Source organism: Tribolium castaneum, chromosome 5 (genome assembly GCF_031307605.1).
Source record: "Tribolium castaneum strain GA2 chromosome 5, icTriCast1.1, whole genome shotgun sequence".
NCBI classification, from domain to species: Eukaryota; Metazoa; Arthropoda; class Insecta; order Coleoptera; family Tenebrionidae; genus Tribolium; species Tribolium castaneum.
The window spans coordinates 15,477,106-15,500,282 of record NC_087398.1 but is presented as its reverse complement, the minus strand read 5'-3'; the positions used below and the strand labels follow the sequence as shown (position 1 = coordinate 15,500,282).

Genomic DNA, 23,177 nt, shown 5'->3' with positions numbered 1-23,177 from the left:
TGACGCCATTATAGTACATTAAGTATCAAGAACGGTAAGGAGATTTTACCGATTGAAGACAAGATTATTATTTAAAAATGTCAAAACAATTGTCAAGGCAACAGGTTATGTTTACCGGTTGCTACGTCCAAGGCGTAGACAAAATTACTTACCGACGCCAAATTTACTTACCAACGCCCCTGATAAACAATCAAATAGAGCTCAATCGTGAAAAAAATTTGTAGAAACAGTTTAAAAACTATGACGCTTTTTACATAGACTGTTTCGACAATAAAGTCATTCTTAAAGATGTGTATTTATAAATAAGTATATGGGATTTATTTATTATTAGTAATTTCTGCGTATTTACTTGCTTAGTTAAAAAAATACGATTTAATAACATTTAAAAATATTTATACATAGATTTATATCAATTTGTACACCTTTGTAAGATAGCGACTTTCCTAACGACACCCATTTTTTTCCCATTTCTGTAGTTTTTTGTAGGTAATTCAATATGTAAGTATTCCTAAAATAATATTTTTTGTGTTACATGACCTGTATTTGTTTTAAAATTTCTTCATTTTTGCCATGAAAAGAGGACTTGTTCCTTGTTGTTTGTTTAGAAGAAGAAATATAAATCCGTGTTTGGCAACAAAATAAATTTCGGGCTCGAAGTTGCTCAAATTATCAAGCATAATATCCATCCCTGCACATAAAAAGTAATGTAAAAAACATATCGTATTTGAAGCCTTCTCTGTTAAAAAGCTTGAAAGCAATGATGTGTTATAGCAGGTTATAAATAAGACCCTATTTTGGAGTTAATAAAATCTTTATTTTGGTTTTAGTCCCATTTTGTTTTGGATTTTATTGAGGTTTTGTAGTTTTCCCAGCAAACAAAAGATTTCTTGTGCTACCGGATTTGTGAGTCAACAAAAATATGTATGGGTGGTCCGCAATGAAAAACAATTCTGGACGAATTACAAGGGAATAGGTGACCGTCATAACCATACCTGCACAAAAATTGTAAAAAATGTTGAGTCAAGACAAATAAAAACAACCTTACTAAACTCACTATAAAAGCGTAAGTTAAACAGTTTTGTTTTCATTCGAACAGTTCATGAATTTGGGACTTTAGAATATGACCCATAAACAAAGTGTTAGTTCCTTTGTCTAATTTTTCATTTAATAATACAGACTGATCCAGAAATACTGAGTCTGTTGGCAACACTGAACTTAAATTTTTAAGGATACCAATGGAGTACTCCTCCAGTTAACAACAGTTTACCAATCTTGTGGGGTTGTACGTCAAATAATTGTCAAGAAAAATTGAATTCGGTTGCAATGTTACAAATTATGAGCACAAATACTTTCAAATGTGTTGCCAACAGACTCAGTATTTCTGGATCAGTCTGTATTATAAAGCAATAAAATTTAGATTTAGCACTAGGGAGTCAGCACATAAAAACTCAAAAAAAAAAAATGCAGAAAAAAACCGAATGCAATTATTAATTAAATAAAGCAAAAGCAAATAAAAACGCAATGAAGCAAAAAGAGACTCTTCATTAAAAAAATCATGTGATAATCTACAATGAAAAATAAATTTAGGTTTGACTCTAGGGAGTCTACAGCCCAAATTAAACCTGCAAAAAAAATACCAAATGTAGTCTAAATATAAAAAAATTAGGTACACTGGTTTGAAGATCACTCTTGAATTGCGTTTTCTTCAAATGCAAGCTAAAAGTTTCAATGTTTATTGCGATTTATGGTGTAGATGATTGTGAAAAATAATAATGTAAAACAATTTTTTAATTAGCTTTATTTTGGAGTAAAAAAATCTTAAATTATGGTAATTTCCGTATGATTTTTAAGAAAAAGTTTCAAAATTTAAGATTACTTTACTCTAGCTAATGTTTCGAGAAATTGTTTTACATTATTGTTTTTGAAATTCATCTACACCATATATAACAATAAACACTGAAATTTTTTGCCTGCATTTGAAGAAAACTCATTTCAAAGTGCACTTTTAAACCAATGTATCTTTGTGATGACGCCCCCAATCTTTATGTTGTTTCTACATTTGGACTAGTAAGGTGATTCTCTACAACGCTCTGATCTCGGAATTCGCCAATTTAGAGACACGATGTATAACCTTAAAAAATCTTTAGCTTTTGGTGGAGGCGCCGGGAAAGAAGAACTATTATTTCACTTTAGTTATAATTTCTAAGTACATAATAAATTAAATCATGAAATAAAACCACATAAAATTTAATAAAATGCTCTTTACTTAAGATTTTATCGATAGTTTATTATAATTAAATAGATACAGTAATATAGTGTGTCAAAATCAGAAAAAACTTTCGTTGGAAAGTTAACTGAAGAAATTTTTGAACTAGGTGTATTACTCACCTCAAATTTAGATCTAATTTCTCAATTTTTCATTTTAAAGCTGTACAAACTAGAGCTTATTCCAAATCTGGTGGCGAACTGACACTGTCAAAAATGACTGTATTTTGGCATTAAACATATGTTTACTATTGAAAACAAAAATCGCCCATTGGCGTCGTAATAAAAAGTCATTCAAAGACACTGCTAGTTTTTAAAAAACATATAATAAAATACATAAGATAAAGTATAATGAACAAATAATTAACAATAATAGTAATATTTCTATATATTTTCGTCCTCAAAATTTACTAATGTTAAAATGACACGCTTATGTATTTCATTATTTTAACCAAGTGGGTGCATTTTAAGAGTCTTTTATGTCACTGTCAGTTCGCCACCAGATATGGAACAACCTCTACGTTTAGACCCGATTTTGACACTGACAATTGTTTATAAAAAACAGACCATAACCAAATGAAATAATGTACGATAGTAACCACTTGTAGCATAAAGGTGTACTACTTCTACTTGTATCTATGGAATAAGCTACAACATTATTAATCTTGCAGGTGCAGTTTTTTTAAGTACATTATACCGTTGTTTTCGGTAGAGATAAAGCTGTCAGTTCTATTTACAAGTGAGTAAATCTGGGTAAAATTGGAGAAAACCATTGTTTTTAGACTGTTTATTGCATAACTATAGCAATCACAGGTCATTACGAAAACTGATACATAGAACTATGCTAATGTTATAGGCGGACATTTACTTGAATTTCTTGGATTTTTTTTACAATGCACCTGTAAGATAAAACGTCGTATATCACACGTGATCAAACTGCCATTATAAAGCTCGTGAGGAGTGTCCCACTCGCACATAATGATGCATTTCTATCAATAAGAGAAAATATTTATTTCAAGCTAGCAATTTGACCGGAGAAAATAGTATTCTCAGATTTTTCCACCAATATGAAAATAAATAGAGAGTCGGCTTGAAATTCCTTAGTTCTATCATTGCGCACTTTATCATCATAATTCCTAGCAAAAAAATAACAGTGTGAGAACTACACACTTATTTTTCTGTAAAGAAAACGCATGCAAGAAATAAAATATAGACAAACATTATTTACAAGGTGATTTATTGTTTTATGCAAATCACAAATAAGATTCCATTTTTATATAAAAATTAAGGCTTTTTAACACTTCCTTGAAACAAAACAGACTTGAATCCTTGGCGATTGTGTACTATTTGAAATATAAACGAATGGTCTGCTTCGAAAGTCAATAAGCTATGACCACTTCGACCAAACCAAATTAGGGCTAAAAAAGTATTATTTTTAACATTCATGCAAAAAACCGTTTTAATATAATTAACTAGTTAAGCCCCGATTAAGACAGTTTACCCAGTAATAAGTAACTTGAAATGATTCGACAGAAAATATTTAATATTAGTGTTCTTTAATAAATGAAACACATTATCGGTTAACAATGAAGAATTAAGTATTGAAAAAATTGTTGAAAAAATGATTGATCTAAAATAATAATATTATTATTCACGTACGAGATTTTCCTATAAACATAGTAGTTTCCACTAATGGGTACTTTTTTACATAATAAACACAGAAATGCCGAATGCCTTATTAGTTATTACTATTTTCGTGCCAGTTTTTGATTAAGATTTACTGCTTCTGAATTATGTATTCTTACATAATAATCTTACCATATGTTATCTTACATAATTTCTCACCATATGTTGACGACAAGAAAATTTTTAGGAACAGTTAAAAATATCACTTTTTTTACATAGATCCCGTTTATTAGTTAACAAAGTACATTTTTATGTCCTTTGAATGCTATTCAATATAAGTATCCCCTAAACTAATATCCAATATTCGTTTTAAATTTTCTTGATTTTTCCATAAAGAGAGGACTTGTTCCTTGTTGTTTGTTTGTTTTACATCATTGTAAGTATGCTTCCAAAAAACCCGGTACTAGCAATAGCAAGGAAAAAACAACCTTTAGAATTTTTTTTTTTGAAAAACCAGATTTTTTTTACTGCATTCAAAATTTATTGGCCAGTTGGAGGCGCCACAGTGGTTTCCGGTTGAAAATTGTTGTCGATTTTGAGATATGTATAAAAGTAAAAAAGTGTAAAAACACATATTTTTTTTTATTTGACAGTTTGATTTTGACAGTTCTCGGTGGCCGCACCTTTTAAAGGCTGGTTACTTTATTTAAATAATGCGGTATATGCGCCCTCACTAGAGTGTATAATCGTTATTGTTGCCCTGTCAAGGTTCGTGTCGCTACTTTACTATATCGACTGGCTTTGCTTATAAATAAGACCCTATATTTTAGTTAATTAAATTTTTAATTTGTGTTCTGTTCCATTATATGCTTTTTAATATACCTGGTGCTCGAAAACTGGCGCACCAACTCAGTGGTACGTTATTGAGAAGCAAGTGCAGTTTACGGGAAAAATGTTGAAAAAATTCCTAAAGTCAAATTTAAAAAAATCTGGAGCTACAAACTTATTGCGTTAACTTCTTTAGTTTTCATTATTTTTTTATGTTTTTATGTTTCATACCAGGTAATCGTTCCGTAACAAAACAATGAATAATTATTTTTAAATTTACTATCAGATTATAGCAGTTTTTTTAATTAAAAAAAATTAAATTTTATCCAAAAATCACAATGTGTAGATGTGCCAACACTGGAAATTATTTCCTAGGAAACCGTTTCAAAAATAATTGATCTTTATTGTTGCTCAAATTCTATTGCGATCATGACTGTTAGACAACGTTGCCACATATCATTTATCTAAAATCCGTTATTTATCAATAACTTTAATACAAAGAATTTTTTCACTATTTTTACCTTTATATGTAACCAGTTCTCTACCACACACCATTGAGTTGGTGCGCCAGTTTTTGAGCACACTGTATTTGTGGATTTTATGTAGAATTTGCGATTTTCCCAATAAACAGAGAATTTCTTGCGCTTCTCGCTTTATGAGTCAACAAAAATACAAATGGGTGATCCGCAACGAAAAATAATTCTTGTTGAACTACAAACGAATAGGTGGCCAACATGCCACATAATTATGCAAAAAATGCACTCTCATTTGATACAAAAAATTATTTCAATTCTAATAGAAAAGTATAAGAAAAACATTTTTTCCTCATTAGTACAGTTCATGTAACAATTTGAGGCTTTAGTACTTTGCCCCTAAACAAAGCGTTAATTTGTTTGCCCGAATTTTTAGTTAAAAAATTATGATAGAATAATCTACAATAAAATCTGTATTTACTACAAGGGAGTCAGCACACAAAGTCACCCAAATCAAACCTGCAGAAAATAAGATTAAGTTAATGATTGCAATTAAGTGTTGAGCCAAAACAAATAAAAACACAATGAAGCAAAAAGAGATTTGAAATTGAAAAATTTTAAAAAATTTAAATTGAAAATTGATTTATTAATAATTAAAACACAAACACAATTAATACCTTGGACACTAAACAATTAATTTTTTTCATTTATTGTTGCGTTTTTCGGCAAAAATGTAAATGAATGGTCATCCGCTTCAAAAACTGGTGGAATATGTATTGGTACTAGTGTACAACGCATCATAATGATCGAAGCTAAATGATAAAATGAACATACTTTTCGGAAATTTCCAAAAAAATGATTCGCACGTAAAAATTTCCAATTGTGTACAATTCACGTACAATTTCTTAGTGAGACAAAACATTACAAAAATGTTCTATTCTAATTGAAAATTAGAACTAACAGAAAATGATAAACGGATGATTCGCTATGAAGGTCATGGGCTTGGGTGGTATTCTAAGACATCGAGTTTTCAATATGACAACTGTTTTCAGAAATAAGAATATGAATAATATGCACTAAAATGAACACAAAAAGCAAAATTTTGGATGTGTTCAAACGTTATGCGTAACACAATTAAACTAGCAAACAATGTATACATAGCAAAGTAAATGGTAAAGTGAAAATATTAATTGAAAAAGTTCAAGCACTTTTTGTATTTTGTAATTTTAAAAAATTGCTCCTACTTCTTGCTTGTGTTACAACCAAACAGGTTGTTTACTTGTCTATCAAGAATGAAAAATATTGTTACTCAGAAGTATCGAAAATATGTTTAATATTTGGTGGAAGCGCCGGAAAAAAGTTACTATTTAACAGTTTAACAAAAGAAACCTGAGAAAATTCAATCACTTCAGTTTTAATTATAATTAAATGCATAAGAATAAAAAAACTATTTTAGGGTTACATTTATTATTTTTGTTTTAACAGTAAAGTTTATATTTATTTACAATACAGGTTTAATAATTTTGCTGACAAATAGATTGGTGACTAATTTTCCTTTTGATTTTACAAATCTAAAGAGACACAAAGGGCCATCATAATCATATCTATGTAAAAACAATAGCTATATATTAGCTGTTTCAAAACTATGTAAACGCCAACATTGCATTTTGCCAAATTATTTTTTAAATAAGGTTGATAAAATTGTAAAATAGTTATTACTGATTAGATCTTTAATTACATTAGCTATTATTTTTTTGAAGTGCATGAATAATTTACAACCACTAATTTTGAGAGAAAATGCGACGTTAGCGTTTTATAGCTTTGAAACAGCTAATAGTTAACATTTATGTTTTTAACATTCATTACGTACAAAATTGTTTTTAATTCCGTCGTAAATTAAAAATTATTCCAGCAATTTTAATAATAATAATAATAAATGCCTTTATTTAAGTAAAAACTGAGGAGGCGAAGTCTAGCTAATGCTACTCCACTTAACCTCGCATATAACAAAAAAGTTTAAATTACATAACAAAAAATACAAATAGAGGCAAAGAGAAAATAACAAAAAAAAGAAAAAATTCTTAAAATGTAAATTAACAGGTATAAAAGTAATAGAAACATTCTTAATATAGACAAAAAATAAGATTGTGAAAAAGAGAAAAAACAGTATTAGCAAAAGAAGAATAATCGTTAAAGTAACAGAAATTTAAATTTGATTTGTTTTTTAAAGAAGTTTACTGGCTTTGATTTAAAAATATTTTCTATATTGTTATAAATAACAACAGCATTATAACTAAAAGACCTCTGGAACAAGGCTGTACGGAAACAGGGCATGGACAAGCGAGAAACATGACGTAAATTAGCACTGTGCAGAGATCGGCGATGTACAAGTTTTTTCTTTAGATAAGGAGGTGTTGACGTAGACAGAGTAGAGTGAACCAAGACAGCCATCAGATATTGAAAATGAAGGTCGAGTTTTAACCAATTTATTTGTTTAATTTTAACAGAAATATGATCATATTTTTTTAATTTGAAAATGAATCTACAGCAGTTATTTTGAATTTTTTGTAAGCGGTATTTATAATTAGAGTCAAGACAAGGATAAAAAACAGTGAGACAGTAATTTATAATCGGTAAAACAAGCATTTCGCATAGTTTTTTTCTTAATTTGAAATTTATTATATTAAAATTCTGATAAAGCTGTCTTAGACACACATAACTTTTTTTCACTAAGAGAGAGACATGATTTTTAAAACGTAAGTCTTGATCAAAGACTACCCCCAGTAGTTTTACACTTTTGACAAGCTTTAATTTAGATTTTCCGCAATGTATGTTGAGAGTCGATACGAGATTACTATCATCAAATTTAGGTCCGAAAACTATAAAGGAACACTTTTCATCATTAAGCTTCAGATTGTGAGTAAATGAATAAGTCTGAATACCTTCTAGATCAAAATTGAGACAACGATTTGCCTCAACAACTGTGCTGCGCTTAAAAGAGTACTCTAATTGCGTATCATCAGCAAATGCATGAATGGTTGAATGTTGAATAGAGTTTGCTATGTCAAAAGTATATAACAGATACAATAAGGGTCCTAAAACAGAGCCTTGGGGTACACCTGATGTAACTGCTCCGCGGTATGATAATAAATTATTAAGTTGAACCATTTGGGTACGTCCATTTAAGTAATGAAAAAAAAATCTTAAACAACTTGCATCAAAGCCTAAAAATTTTAGTTTAGCACATAGCAATGCATGATTTATGGTGTCAAAAGCTTTTGAAAAGTCAAGTGATATCAATGCTGTATTTAAGCCATTATCCGTATTTCTAATTATATTGTCTAAAATATTTGTCAATGATGTATTAGTACTAAAACCTTTTCTAAAACCAGATTGTGAAGGTGGAAGAATATTATGGGAAGTGACGAAAGTATAAAGTTGTTTAAAAATTACTTTTTCAAGTATTTTCGATAAGGTTGAAATAATACTAATAGGTCTGAGATCACTATAATTTTGAGGTTCGCTTACTTTTGGTAACGGCTTTACGAGAGTAATTTTCCAATGAACAGGATAGTAACCAGATTCTAAACAACAGTTTAGAATGTGAGTTATATATTTATCAATAAATGGACTGCAAAACTTTAGCATTTTGGCATTTATTCCATCAAAACCTGTAGCGTTTGACTGAAGGTCAAAAATTATATCATGGATTTCATTTACGGTAGGTAGCTGAAGTGAAAATTTAAATTCCTTACTATAAGTGTTTTGAAGGTAATAATTAAGTGTTTGATCATGGGGAGGATTTGAATTAAAAACAGATAAGAAATAATCATTGATTTTGTTAACATCGTTTAAATGTGAAGGAATATGGGTGTTCTCACGAGATCTCAAACCAAATTTATTTAATGTTTTCCATAACATTTTATTATTATTGTTAATTTTATTTAGAAAGGCTGCTTTTTCTTTTTTAATTGCAGAGACACAAAAATTTCGAAGTTGGCGATATGCTTCCCAATCAGCATCGAGTTTAGTTAGTTTAAATTTGGTTAAAGATACATCTCTTTTTTTCATAAGTTTCTTAATATTTTCTGTTAACCAGGGTGAGAATTTTTTTGTAAGTTTTTTAGTAACCAGAGGAGCATGTTTGTCAAACAATTTTATAACATTGTAATTAAAAAGGTATAACTTGGAGTCAATATCATTTATATAAAAAATATCATCCCAGTTTAAATTTTGTAAATCTTGGAGGAAGCAGGATTTTAAAAAATATTTGTAATCTCTGTAGGTAACATAAGTTAAGGAGTTTAAAGTGACTTTTACTTTTAAGGTACAGTGTATGATGCAGTGATCGGAAAATATGTCTGCATTTAAAGTTCCAGAAGCAATAATCTTATCTGGAAAATTGGTATAAATGACATCTAGAATTTTTTGACTAGTTTTGGAGATACGTGTCGGTTCACTAATAATTTGAGTAAAATCGTAAGACCCAAAAATATCTATTACATTGTTTTCGAAAGTATGGTCAATATTTAAGTCACCTAAGAAAATTAATTTTTCATATTTTAGAAGTAAAGTAGGTAATAACTCTTCTAGAAACTCCGTGAGAACACCAATATTAGTTGAGGGGCTGCGATAGATAACCCCCAAAAGAAAATGACAAAATGTGGTTTTAATTTCTACTAATAAACATTCAATTTCTGTAGGACTTTTTATATTTTCAACTATTTTAGATGAAATATTTTCTCTAATATATGCAGCTACACCACCACCCCGTCTAGCGACACGGTCCTGTCTTAATAATTTGAAACCCGGTACGTCAACCGCTTGCGACGGCAACTGACTTGTCAACCAAGTTTCTGACACACCCATTATATCAAAATCATTCTCTAGAATACTATCTCTAAAAGCATCAAAGCCAGTAAATAAAGATCTAGCATTCACATGAGCAATTTTAAAGTTGTGATCCATAAAAGAGAATAAAATAAGAAGAGAAGAAAAAATAAAATTATAAATTTTAATATTAGTTAACAATAATTAGTCTTTTGCTTTACAAGATTCAATTTGTGTTGATACGTATGACAAGATAAATCATTTGCTGTATGATCAGTAGTTAATTGCAATTTAAACCGAGAATTTGAGAATGTACAATTTGGACAACATAATCTTTCTGTTTCACAATCTTTCATTTCGTGGGATCCGCTACATTTGGGACAGATAGCTACTTGTGAAGTACATTTGTTCTTGGTATGACCGTATTTGCAACATTTGTAGCATTTTATTAAGTTGAAACATTCAGCTATATTAGATTTATGCCAACCGATATATAGCGAACCCCTTTCGATAATATTTTTAAAGAGAAACGGTGTAACTTCAATAATAATGTTATAATCTTTTTTGTTTTTGATTTTGGCAACTACTTTAATATCCTCAATGGAAGCATTAAGATCATTTCTAGAGATAATATCTTCCACAAGCCCAGGTTGAGTTGCATCTTCAGCAGGAACATTATAAATTTTTAGACGAGGGTTAAATTTACCAGGTACTGAAGCTGTGTAGGATGAGTTGCCTTTCGAAGAAACTAAGTCCTTTAATTTGCTCAAGGACTCTTTGTTTTCACAATTTATTAATAAACCACTTTTTATATGCTTTGTACCATTTACATTTATTTTTAAATCGGATTCGTTACACATATTTTTAATATCTTTCTCGATTTGAGCACTATTTTTATTTTGATCAGACGATTTTAATATAAGCACATCAGCTGAAGAATGGTTCGATTTAGATTTTTTCAACGCGCTGCCATAAGAACATGAAGGCGAGTTTTTACTCGATATCGTATCGCGATTTAAACCTTCAATGACATTTTGATAATCTTCGATTTTATCTTTCATAAGCTGACTAGAGTATTCCATTTCAGCAAGGAGTTTTTCTAGAAGCTGTTTTTCACGTATTAAACCTTCATTTTGAATTTTCAGTAACTTTAATTCAGTATTTGGATTGTCCTTGCACTTCCCGACACATTCTTTACACATCCACGATTGACGATCAACAAAAACTACTTTTGCCAGCATTTCAAAGCACTTTGAATGCAAAACTACCGAACATTTGGGTCTGTTGCACTTTATACCACTGCCAGAACGGACTTTCTCTTCGCAAATTTTGCAATTATTAGAGTTTCGAGTGTTATTTTTGGAGCTGTCGCCCTCACCGTCTGAATCGGTACCCATCGCGGGTGGAACTTTACGTTTAAAAAAAAATTACGTTTTAAAAAAAATAAACAAATCAATTAGCCTCGTCCGTTAAGGCGTTACTTAATTCGTTATAAAATATGTTCAAAAATAGTTGTTCATCAAATCGCCAATGGAATTCAAATTCAATGTGCCGCTTCATCCAAATGACTCTTATAGTATGTTCTGTCATGTCTGTCAAATCATTGAATCAACTTTTTAATATTTTTTTTTTGTATTTTTCGGCAAAGATGTTTCAAGTAAAGGGTCTGTCTTGATTTGGATTTTATATTTGCGTGATTTTTGTTATTGTGCATTCTTTCGTTTTTATCTTCGAAACTTTTTGCATTATTTTGACGAATCTTTGGCGGCATTTACAATTTAAATTAAGCGGCACGGTACGTTCAAATTTCATAGATGACTTGATGAACAACCGTTCATGAACACTTTGTAGTAAATCACGTCAAAATTAAATGTAAAATAACAATAACAATCAAACGTTTTAAACAATTTAGTTTTGTGTACAAATGTACAAATTTAATAACCCTACATTGAGTTGACGACATGAAAAATTTTTGAAACAGTTAAAAATATGACGCTTTTTGCATAGACTGTTTATTATCTAACAACGTACATTTTTTAAATTTTTGTAGGTTATTTAAGGCGGCCCCCGAGAACTGTTAAAATTATGTGTTCATACTTTTATACATATCTCAAAAAATAGACAACGGAGTAGTACCAAACAAAAAACAAAATGATTAGAAATTAATTCCCCACAAAACTACACATTTTGCCAATCGCAAGATACTGCACATATCGGAAAAAAAACAATCCATCATTGTAAATATGCATGCAAAAATTGAACCCAATACTTGCAATAGCAAGAAAAAACAACCTTAAGAAAAATTTCTTTGAAAATGAGATTTTTTAAAACTTACCGCTTTCAAAATGTATTTGCCAGTTGGAGACGCCACAGTGGTTTCCGGTTGAAAATAGTTGTCGATTTTGAGATATGTATAAAAGTAAAAAAGGGTAAAAACACATATTTTTTTGGTTTGATAATTTGATTTTGACAGTTCTCGGGGGCCGCCTTAAAATGTAAGTATTCCTAAAACTAATATTTTTTCAGTGTTACACTTCCAATATTTGTTTAAAATTTCTTGATTTTTCCCATAAATAGAGGACTTGTTCCTTGTTGTTTGTCTAGCAGAAGAAATATAAATCCGTGACCGGCGATAAAATAAATTTCTTCTGGCTCATAAAGGCTTAATGTTTCAAGCATAATAACCATTCCTGCCCACAAAAAATAATGTGAAAAATATCGTATTCGAAGTCCTCTCTTTCAAAAAGCGTACAAAGCGATAATGTGCTGTTGCAGTTATTTAAATCTTTATTAGGTATGCATTTAGTTTCATTATGTTTTTTGATTTTACTGAGGTTTTGTGATTTTCCCAAAAAACAGACGATTTCTTGTGCTTCTCGATTTGTGAGTCAACAAATATACGAATGGGTGATTATTATGGGGTGGGTATTATAAAATGCCTAACAAGTTTTCCTCTTAATGTAAAATGGTTTTTAATGTTGTTCACTTAGAAAATAACTGATTACATACAGTCGTTTTGTAAAAGAATGGGACAAACCATCAAACATTTTATAAAATTCCAACTTTTATTGTAGTTAGGTAGTTTAATAGAAAAATAGTAAAATTGCACCCGAAATTTAGATTTATTTGCTATCTGTGTCTTCCAGCATTTTAAAACGATAATTTATAATATAAATTAAATGTTCAAAGCATAAATTTCCGTAGTACTGACTTGCGCATTATAATAGGCCTAAATAATGCACAGGTTCGTTTCAGTCGTATTGTAAAAGAACCATAGGTATTTTACAATAAGACGAAAACTAGTTAGGCGTTTTATAATACGCCTAATTTTACAATTATCCTACGACATATGTATACTACCTGAACAAAAATTGTAAGTCATCAGAAAAAACAAATAAATATGTAAAAAATCCTGAGTTCAGACAAATAAAAACAACCATCATTTGATAAATAGTAACAAGTGTTCAATAATTGTTCTGGTCGTGGTTTGCTGTGGTCTTCTCTTTCTAGCATGAACGTAGGTTGCATGATAAGTTCATATGGTTTGCTGTCAACTGTTTAAATGTTGTCTTATTTTTGCATTTAGGAGTTTTTGATAAAAATCACATTAAAAATTATGATAATTGTATGCAGACGTTCAAGAATTTACTCTGCAAGCTCAGTTGAACGTGTGAATCTTTGGCCACATTGTTGGCCTGACACTGACAGCTGTCATCTGTCATTGTTTTGTAATGTTACCGAGACATACGTTTTTTGTGACAATTGTCACATATAGGCGATCTGACCAGAACAATTATTGTCTATTGAACACTTGTTATATTAAAGTATAAGTGGATATTGAGATCTAAAACACGCGCAATTTTTCGACCACGTCGAAGTAGAGTAATTTTTTTTTTTTTAAGGCATTAGAATTTTGTTAGCTCCTTTGCCCGACTTTTTATTTAAGAAATACTGAACAATAAATCTAGGTTTGATACGAGGGAGTTAACATCCCTAATCAAATCCGCAGAAAAAATAATGAATATAATTAAGCTAACGAGCGCAAGTAGCATCAGATTTAAATAAAATCACAGAATGCAAGAAAAGGATTGAAATGAAAAATTTGGAAGTTGAAAAATGATTTATTAGTAATTAATACTCAAATACAATTAATACCTTAGACTTAATACTGAAGAAATAAAATCAGTGCACACAACATTTTAAGCTACACAATACACAATCAGTAGTACAAAAATACAAATTTGGATTAGTAACTCTACCCGCAAACAATTTATTGTTGCGTTTTTCGGCCAAAATGTAAATGAATGGATGATCCGCTTTAAAAACTGGTGGAGGATGTATGGGTACTAGTGAACAACGCATCATCATGATCGAAGCTAAATGATAAAATGAAAATTAATTTAGGAAATTTCAAAAAAGTGATTTGCACGTAATTGGAAAACATGGTTCCAGTTATGTACAATTCACGTACAATTTATTAGTCGGACAAAACATTTACAAAAAACAGACCAAATGTTAATTTTATAGTTTTTACCGAACGAAACAATAATTACAGAATTGTAGGCTCAGACACACGTCCTGAAAACAACGCTTTGTTCTTTTCTAACAGAAAATAGATAAACGGATGATCCGCTATGAAGGTCATAGGCTTGGGTGGTATTCTAAGGCATCGAGTTTTCAATATGACGGCTGTTTTCAGAAATAAGAAAATGAAAAATACGCATTAGTTTAAAGTGGACACAAAAAGCTAAATTACTGACGTGTTCACAATTAAATTTACAAATAATGCTTAGCTAATAAATGGTAAAGTGGCAATTAATTGGTGATTTCCAAAGACTACGAAAGTTTCTAAATTAAGAAAACGTGCTGTTGAACAAGTTCGAGCATGTTATACAAATTTTTATCATTCAAATGAATTGCTTCTACTTTTTGGTTGTGTTATTGTATACCCTTATCACGAATTAAAAATATTCTAAAATTTCTCTTCAACTTTTGATGGAGGTGCCGGAAAAGAAAGAAGAGTTATTATTTCGTTTTAGTTACGTTTATAAGTAGTATACAGAAAATTACAACAAAAAAGTAAAACCAAATGAAATTCAATAGACTGCTCTTTACTAAACATTTTTTCAACAGTTAATTATAATTAAATGAATAAGAATTAAAATATTTAGAGTTAGGTACATTTATTAAAATTATATCTTTAAAATATTTTTTTAGAAAACGGGTTTTATGATTTTGCTTACAAACAAACTGGTGGTAAACTTTTCTTTAGATTTTACATTTAGAAAAATTATGAAGGGATGATCCGCAACGAAAAAGAAATCTGGAGAAAGACTTAAGCCCACCATAATCATACCTATACAAAAACAACAGCAACAGTTACCATGTTATGTTTTGAGCCATCGTTGTTACACAGCAAGCGGTAAATGCAACAACAAGCGATTATTCGAAACTCTGCCCATAAACAATTTATTGTGACCTATTTCAGTCAAAATGTTGGTGGCGAATGAAAACTTAACTATCTAATGATAAAAAAATATTTGTTGCAGAATTTTGAAGAAATTGAAAAGAATTAGACAAATAAAGCCAAAGTGTAAAAAAAGCTAGAAATAGTGGTGACTATTGTTTTATTAACTAAATAATACAGAATAATGTTAGGCAATACTAAAGAGACTACAAAATGTTAGGTCTGCAGACTCGGCCTTCAAATAAGGATGTGCCTTTAAGCTGAAGAAAATAAATAAACGGATGATCCGCTATGAAGTTCTCAGTCGGAGGCGTTTTGATAAGGACCCGAATTTGGAGAATGACAGCTGTTTCATAAATCAAAAACATCAGTTTAGAAGTCGAAAACAATTTTTGATGGCTGTTTTAGTAAAATGTGATGGAAATATTAAATATTTATTTAAAGCTAGCAATTCGACCAGCGAAAAGTGTATTCTCAGATTTTTCCACCAATATGAAAATAAATGGATGGTCGGCTTGAAATTCCTCAGTTTCCAGTTCTATCATTGCGCACTTCATCATCATCATAAGTCCTAGCAAAAAAATAGCAGTGTGAGAACTACACATTTATTTTTTTGTAAGGATAATGCATGCAAGTAAGAAAGTAAAAACATTTGCAAGGCGATTCATTGTTTAAAACAAAATTGGTTTAAATAGTCTTGCGTTTGAATGCTGCTTGAAACAATCAGATTGTCTATCTCGAAAATATATAAATAAAAATGTAAGACCTCTTCGAATAAGCCACATAGAAGATGAATGCAAATACCAGAGAAATTGAAATTCTTATAATATGAAAACAAAATATGAATAAAAAATAAAGTGGAATAGAATGAAATGGTCGGTCGACAATGTATTAGAAATATTTTTCGCGTACGGACACAAGCCCTTAAAATCTTTCCGAACCCAGATAAACAAACCACTAACTTGGTAATTATTATTAGTAGAAAGGGGATTTTGGAAGACTTCTCTAACCGAAAATTTTTAAGGGCTTTTTTTAAAACGCGAAATAAAACTTTTGTAAAAAATTTTCATTTTTGATAAGTTCCTAAATTTCCTAAAGTTTAACCTTCCTATTTAAAATGGGATATGTTTAAATTTTTTGTTTCTCAGGCCTCAGTAAAACAGCTTTTTAGATCCTTAGTTTCCCCCTACTTCATATTTATTTCCTAAAGTTTGTAGTTTTTCGTGGTTGTACTATTTTATAATTATTATTTAATTATTATATTATTATTTTAGTCAAACCACTTTGGAAAATGACTTTGAAATCTTAGTAAGTAGCATAACAAAATTAGGAGCAGAAAGCTTATTGCCACTTATTGAAGTTATTGAACTTGAAAATAAAGTGTAAATTCTTGTAAAAACTACTCCAGGAGTTGTGGAAAAATTAGTGACAAACTAAGACAAACTGTACAAAAAAATTTTAAAGCAGCAAATTTAGAACAATATTCAGATTCAACAATTAATTAACTTCATTAGAGACATTTTGTGTACTTAAAGATTTTATGTTTTTTATAAAACATATATCGTTCTATTTATTTTTGTAGTGAATTTATAGTAACAAAAAATGCTTTTATACACAACCACATTATAATTGGAGCTTTATCCACACTTATGAAGCATATTTAGTAACCTATTATCCACTAGTGAAATACTTGTAGTTTATTATACAAGTAAAGGAAAGTTGTTCATTATGCAAACTTTTCTTTACGTGTATAATACAACGTTTTCTCTTATAGGTACGTTGAGAAATTTTTGTTAATTTTTTTCACCGGTAGAATAAAAAAATTGAATAAAAAATAGAATAAACTAAACAAAATAAAACAATCAGCAAATGGCAACTTTATTCTATGAGTAAGATAAAAATATGTCAATGAAATAACGAACCATAGTCACGACTTGTAGAATAAAGATGTACTACCTCTATTCCATGGAATAAGCAACAACATTATTAATACCTATAAAAGAAAGTACCTTTGTTCCACTAGCGAAATAATGAAAAAAGATCAGATTTCTATCAATCAAATTTTATTCACTTCATGAATATTTTTAATTTAACTTAAATTAATTCCATTTTGTTAATGTTGTGATTGTAGATAAAACATTGTATTGCATTCGTTTTTAAGTCGCATTTTATCCTCTTCGGAATATTATTATGCGTGGATAAAATGCTTTCTAAAACACTTATTCAATAAATAACTAGTTGCAGGAATTAATAAAAAATTTACATTACCAGATTTTATTACCCAATTTGTTTCTTTACCGTTTTTAATATCTAAATAGTTTTTAACCTCGTAACAATTCGGTCACTAATTAATAATTATTAGTTCCTTGTACAAATTAAGAGTCTCCATGAAGTATAAAAAATGATTCATTATTGTTTCATTTTTATATCTGCATTAGTGATTCGAAATTCGAAAGTTAAGCAAAAAAGTAAAAAAAATGTGAACTTACGAAATAATAAATGAGTGAATAATGTTTTTAAACAGTTTTTAGTTACTCAATAACCATTGTATCTAATTTTTCAGTATTTTTGAATTTTTCTCATAAACACAAAAGTCAAATACTAGTATAACAGTATAAGGAGTTTAAAGTGGCTCAGAATAAACGTTTTAAATAGCATATCGGCATAAAAAAATGTTAAAAAATATTTACGAGTAGGGTTTAATTAGAAAAATCAGTAGCCAAGCAAGGTTAAAAAAAGGTGTGATGTTCTTAAGGGAAAAGTTTATATTTACGACCTACAAATGAATGCTTATCAATTGCCCGCAGTTTTATTAAATTTCGCATTTTCAATTGTTTTATTTTTATACGTAGATTTTTAAATGCTTTATTTATTTCTTTCTCACATTTGACATGAGGAATGTTAGAAATAATTCAAAAAAAATAGGATGCTTTTTATCTAAACTGCTTATTACCGAACGTCTTTTTAATTTTTTGATTATCTAGTATACAATTCCCCTAAAGCCAATATTTTTTCTGTCAATGTTACATAGCCAGTCTTAAGATTTCTCGATTTTTTTCATGAAAAGAGGGCTTGTTCCTTGTTGTCTGTTTAGCAGAAGAAATATAAATCCGTGTTTAGCGATAAAATAAATTTCTTCTATCACGCTGACGACCAAAGTTGAACAAGTATTGTTGCACATAAAAAATAATACGAGAAAAACCGTATTCATTCGGGGCCCTCTCTTTTAAAAAGTTTAGAAAGCGATGATGCGGTATTACAGCGGGTTATAAATAAGACCCAATGTATTTGTTAATTAAACATTTATTTTGTTCCATTACTTGAGTACTTAATATACGTCTTATATTTAGATTTTACAAAGGTTTTGTGATTTTTCCAGCAAATAAAGGATTTCTTGCGCTTCCCGATGTCTGAGTCAACAAAAATACGAATGGATGGTCCGCAATGAAAAACAATTCGTGACGAATTACAAAGGAATAGGTGAAGGCCTTCGTAATCATACCTGTACAAAAGTTAACCGTCTGATTACTAAAAAATACCCATGCTCACTTGCAAAAAACAGTGAAAAATATTAAGCGTTTGGCTTTGAAAATCTGCCTGCAAATAGCTTAATGCCCCTCTTCTCTCTTAAGCAATAGAAAAATGGGTGATCCACATTAAAATGTAGCACTGCAGATTTCGCCATAAATATTGCATCTGTTTGTAAAAGTGAAACATATTAAAAATAGTCATTAATTAAGTGCAATGGTGTATGGTGTCATACCCAAATAATGTAATTAAATGTAATGAGTTAAGTTTTTTTCTATTTACATTTCCATTATTCTGTCAAATAACAGTTTGCAATGCTTGATTTTCATGTTAGAAAATACATGATAGGATGATTGGTATGGTAAAAAACGATTATACGTATAGTTCATTTTTTTATATAATCCACTGTCAGTGTTAAAATTCTGATAAAGACCAGACTATATCACCCTAAAAGTTCATGTCCAGCCACTTTTAAAACTGGCTGTATTCTGTATTTGACATTTTTGAAAATTGGACGTTAGTGTTAATCGTTAATTCGTTAGTCTAAAGGTGGTCTAAAATAAGTAAATGTGTTGTTGTACGTGTTTTAAATTGGAGACAAATTGAAAATTTTGGAAATTGAATTTCCCAGGTAAAAAATTACACCAACCTTAATTAAAAAAATTTACTATTTATGATAATGCCAACCTGACGGCTCTTTGATAGTTCATTATAAAAAAAATGAACTATATTTCAGCAGATGATAAATACATTTTTTTTTATTTAGCCTTAATTGTAAGAATTGGTAAAGACTGTGTAAATAATTGTTAGTGATTAATGATTATGCACTAATGACTAATGGCTGATTGAATTACCTTCTAATAAAATTAAAAAACTAAATGAGTTAAAAAAAGAATGAAAGATGGTAGATTAAATTAAATAAAAAAATATTCAAAGTAAGACATTTATTACAAACGAAGTATTAAAGAAATAAACACAGACTTTATACTCGTATTAATAACAATACTCGTATCATCTTAAATATTTTATGCGTTTTGTAAACCACTTTGCCTACAAGTAATAGTAGATGGACCCCCTTTTTAGTTATACAAACTAAATCAAAACTAACGCAAAAAATTCATATCTTTATAATGAGTCTTTAAAAAAAGCTTTGATTTATGTTTTTAATGCAACATATTGACACCATAATGACATTTCGGACGTCTTTAGCTTCTGAGTAATGACGTCATTTTAATTTTTTTTACAACTCAAAATTTTGAGTAGTGTTTTAAATAGTACACATTATGATCTTTCTAGTAAGTATAAAAAATTCAAAAAATACCTAACGCAAATAAAATCAAAAAATAAAATACAAAAGTTATTGAGAGAATTACACAAAAAGCTTTACCTTTTCATTCTTGCTTTAAATTATTAGTGATTGTTTTTTGTTAAATTTTTGTGTTTAGCTGTGTTTTCATGCTAATTATATAAAAAGTATAAAAAACAAGTACCACCTTTAAAATAAGTCAAGAACAAAAAACTCATTATGTTTACTTGTCAATATATTTTTATTTTGTTAAATTATTTTATTAATCTTTAATTTAATTTTTTTTTAAATTAACATAAACAAAAATGTATCGGTTGTCATTAAAAAAAATTAGAATGAAGTCATAACTGAAATCCGAATGACATCATAAATATTACTTTGATGTCAAACTGTAGCATTCAAAAAAATAAAATCGACTTGTTCGGGGATTTTTTGATAAATGACTAATAATAAAAAGATATACATTTTGTGCGTTACTTTTGATTCAATATGTACGTATAATAGAAAACGGAGTCAGCAATAAAAAATTAATGGTCAAGAATGATTTCTTTCAAAATAACAAAATTAATTATTGAAAAAAAAATCTAACCAAATGTGTTGTCAGACCATTTACAAAAATCCTGAAATCCACAAATATGAAAACAAGTATACTGCAGTATGTACAATAAGTCAAAAAGGATCAATAAATACAAGAACATTGTTTATCATTTGTATAAACCAAATCAATTTTTCTATGTGTTTTCTGTTACATATTATCAGTTTCGTTACCACAGTGAACGGAAATAAATATCTTGGATTTTTTTGGTGAAGTTACAGTAAGTTATTATTTCTTAACAAGCTATTAGCTATTGGGTGAGTCCACAGAATTAAATACTGGGAGGCGACACGAGATAAAAAAATAATTCGTTTCTTTGTACCAAAAAAAAAAATATTAGTGTGGTGGAACGTTGTAGAAAATTAATAGTTATTTATTAGCTGTTTCAAAACTATAAAAACGTCAACGTCGCATTTTACTGAATTATTTTTTATAAGCTTGATAAATTTGTTAAATACTTATTAATGATTAGATCTCTCGTTGAAAGTATAAATTACATTAGCTATTGAAGTGCATGAATAATTTATAATTGAAACAGCTATTAGATACATTAAACATTACTGGAGCGTTAGGTATACAGGGTGATTCAAAAGTACCATATAATCTCTCGGGAGCTGATAAAAGATATCAAGCTCAATTAAAAGTTCCTACGACAAAAACTTGTTTGAGCCTTTTTTCACGAGATATAGCTCTTCAAAGTTACATTTTTAAGTTAATGTTTTGATGCCTCAAATAATATTTTTTTTTGACTTTAGCTAGCGAGAACGACTGCTCTTGCAACATTAAACAAATACCTGTTGAAAAAAAAACAATTAATATCTAATGATAAATAAAACAATTAAAAAACTTGTAAATTCGGCAATAAATTAAATTCGACATCATAGGAAAAAAAGCAACAATTGATACCGTTGCTAAGGAAAAGAAATAAAAAATATATGAGTATAAAAAAGTTGCTTGAAAAAAAATCTGACATAATTTTTGTGTTTATCTGAACGTCTTTTATCACCAAACGAGAGTTTGTCCGGCACTTTTGAATCACCCTGGATTTATTTCTACAGGGTAAAGTTTTAATATCAAAGCTCAAAGCAAAGCTGAGAGCTGTAATAAAACTGAACAAAACAAAACTTTTTGGCCGAAGAGGATTTTTGCGTTCACTATTTTCACCACGAGATGGCACTGATTAAAATCTTCCCGAAAAATAAATTAATTGTGTTTATTTTTGAATACTAGATAGATAAATGAGAGCGGTATTTTTCTTAGCATTAATGAACTTCATTTATCATAAAATATCTTTTCGGGGTCTCCAAAAGACGGTATTTTTTCGTTTGTCTTGTGTCCATCTAGTTTTTACTTCAATACTCTTAAAACTAATTAGACAAGAAAAGAACTGCGCTATCTGGCGACGCTTTTGGAACTAACGAGATTGGGGACGTTTTATTTTACGTCGTGTCGCTTTGGGTATTTAGTAATCTGTAGTATTCCAATGGAGTGTTATACTCAAAAGTAAAAGTTTTTGGAAATTGCAGATTCTGAAAGAAGACACAAAACGATGTCTAGTAATATCGGTCTGAGTTTTTTTAAATCGGTACTTTTTTAGTAACAATAGAAAATTTGCGCTGTGACGTAAGCAATGTCTCGACTAATGATTCGTCAGTCTATGGCTGCATACAATTAACGCTACGACCTACGTTTAGGCTGGTAAACATCAAATACAAATGTCAAAACTGTGAGTTGTCGATTGTAACTGTGTTGTGTGCTAATATTTTGCAGGAGTTTGTGTTTTGGTAAAATGACTGCTCCTGCCGCACATCTGAAGTCGTATGTAAAACAATAGAGGCAGAAATAAAGAAAAGACGTACGTTTCTCAAGCTATCTTTGTTGGCAAGTTTTCTATCTCAAGTTCTGTGACTGGCTGATTCAAAAAGGAACATTGCTGACGTCAGGCCATGAATTTTCACCTTTTCAATTATTTTTCTCAAAAACGGTAAAGCTTTGGTTAAAATAAAAAAATATGGGTCGCCTATTTTGTTGTTGGCTATCCATTTAAAAATTTTCATTTTTTAGTATAACACTCCATTGAATTAAACATTAGGATTTGTAAGTCGGCCTGAAAACATAACATTGTTTCGCTTGTCCAGCAGTAAATAAATTAGTGGATGGTCGGCTTCAAAAAACGTTGGATTAACAAGCTTCTTCTTTTTCTTCTTTATTACAACACCTGTTGTTAAAATTTTTTACCATAACAAATGTAAAAGAATG

General features: G+C 29.5%; 1 protein-coding gene across 26 annotated transcripts in view; it reads right to left on the bottom strand.

Moving 5' to 3' along the window:
* Positions 1-23,177, bottom strand: part of LOC662139 (serine protease inhibitor 3/4) — a 59,079-nt gene that overhangs the window by 6,000 nt on the left and 29,902 nt on the right. For 5 of the 26 annotated variants that reach the window (XM_008201889.3, XM_008201883.3, XM_008201888.3 and 2 more), the window contains one exon: positions 14,130-14,398. The exons of 5 other annotated variants lie outside the window; for them this stretch is intronic. In XM_008201889.3, the coding sequence (XP_008200111.1) occupies positions 14,205-14,398 (194 nt within the window). In that variant the 3' untranslated portion in view covers positions 14,130-14,204. Of the gene's footprint in view, positions 1-353; positions 689-792; positions 993-3,485; positions 3,684-11,240; positions 12,713-14,129; positions 14,399-14,526; positions 14,712-15,213; positions 15,379-15,632; positions 15,836-15,883; positions 16,061-18,774; positions 18,992-19,038; positions 19,186-19,946; positions 23,137-23,177 lie in introns of those variants that run through there. 16 more of the 26 variants (XM_064356848.1, XM_064356852.1, XM_064356849.1 and 13 more) reach the window with 13 other exon arrangements.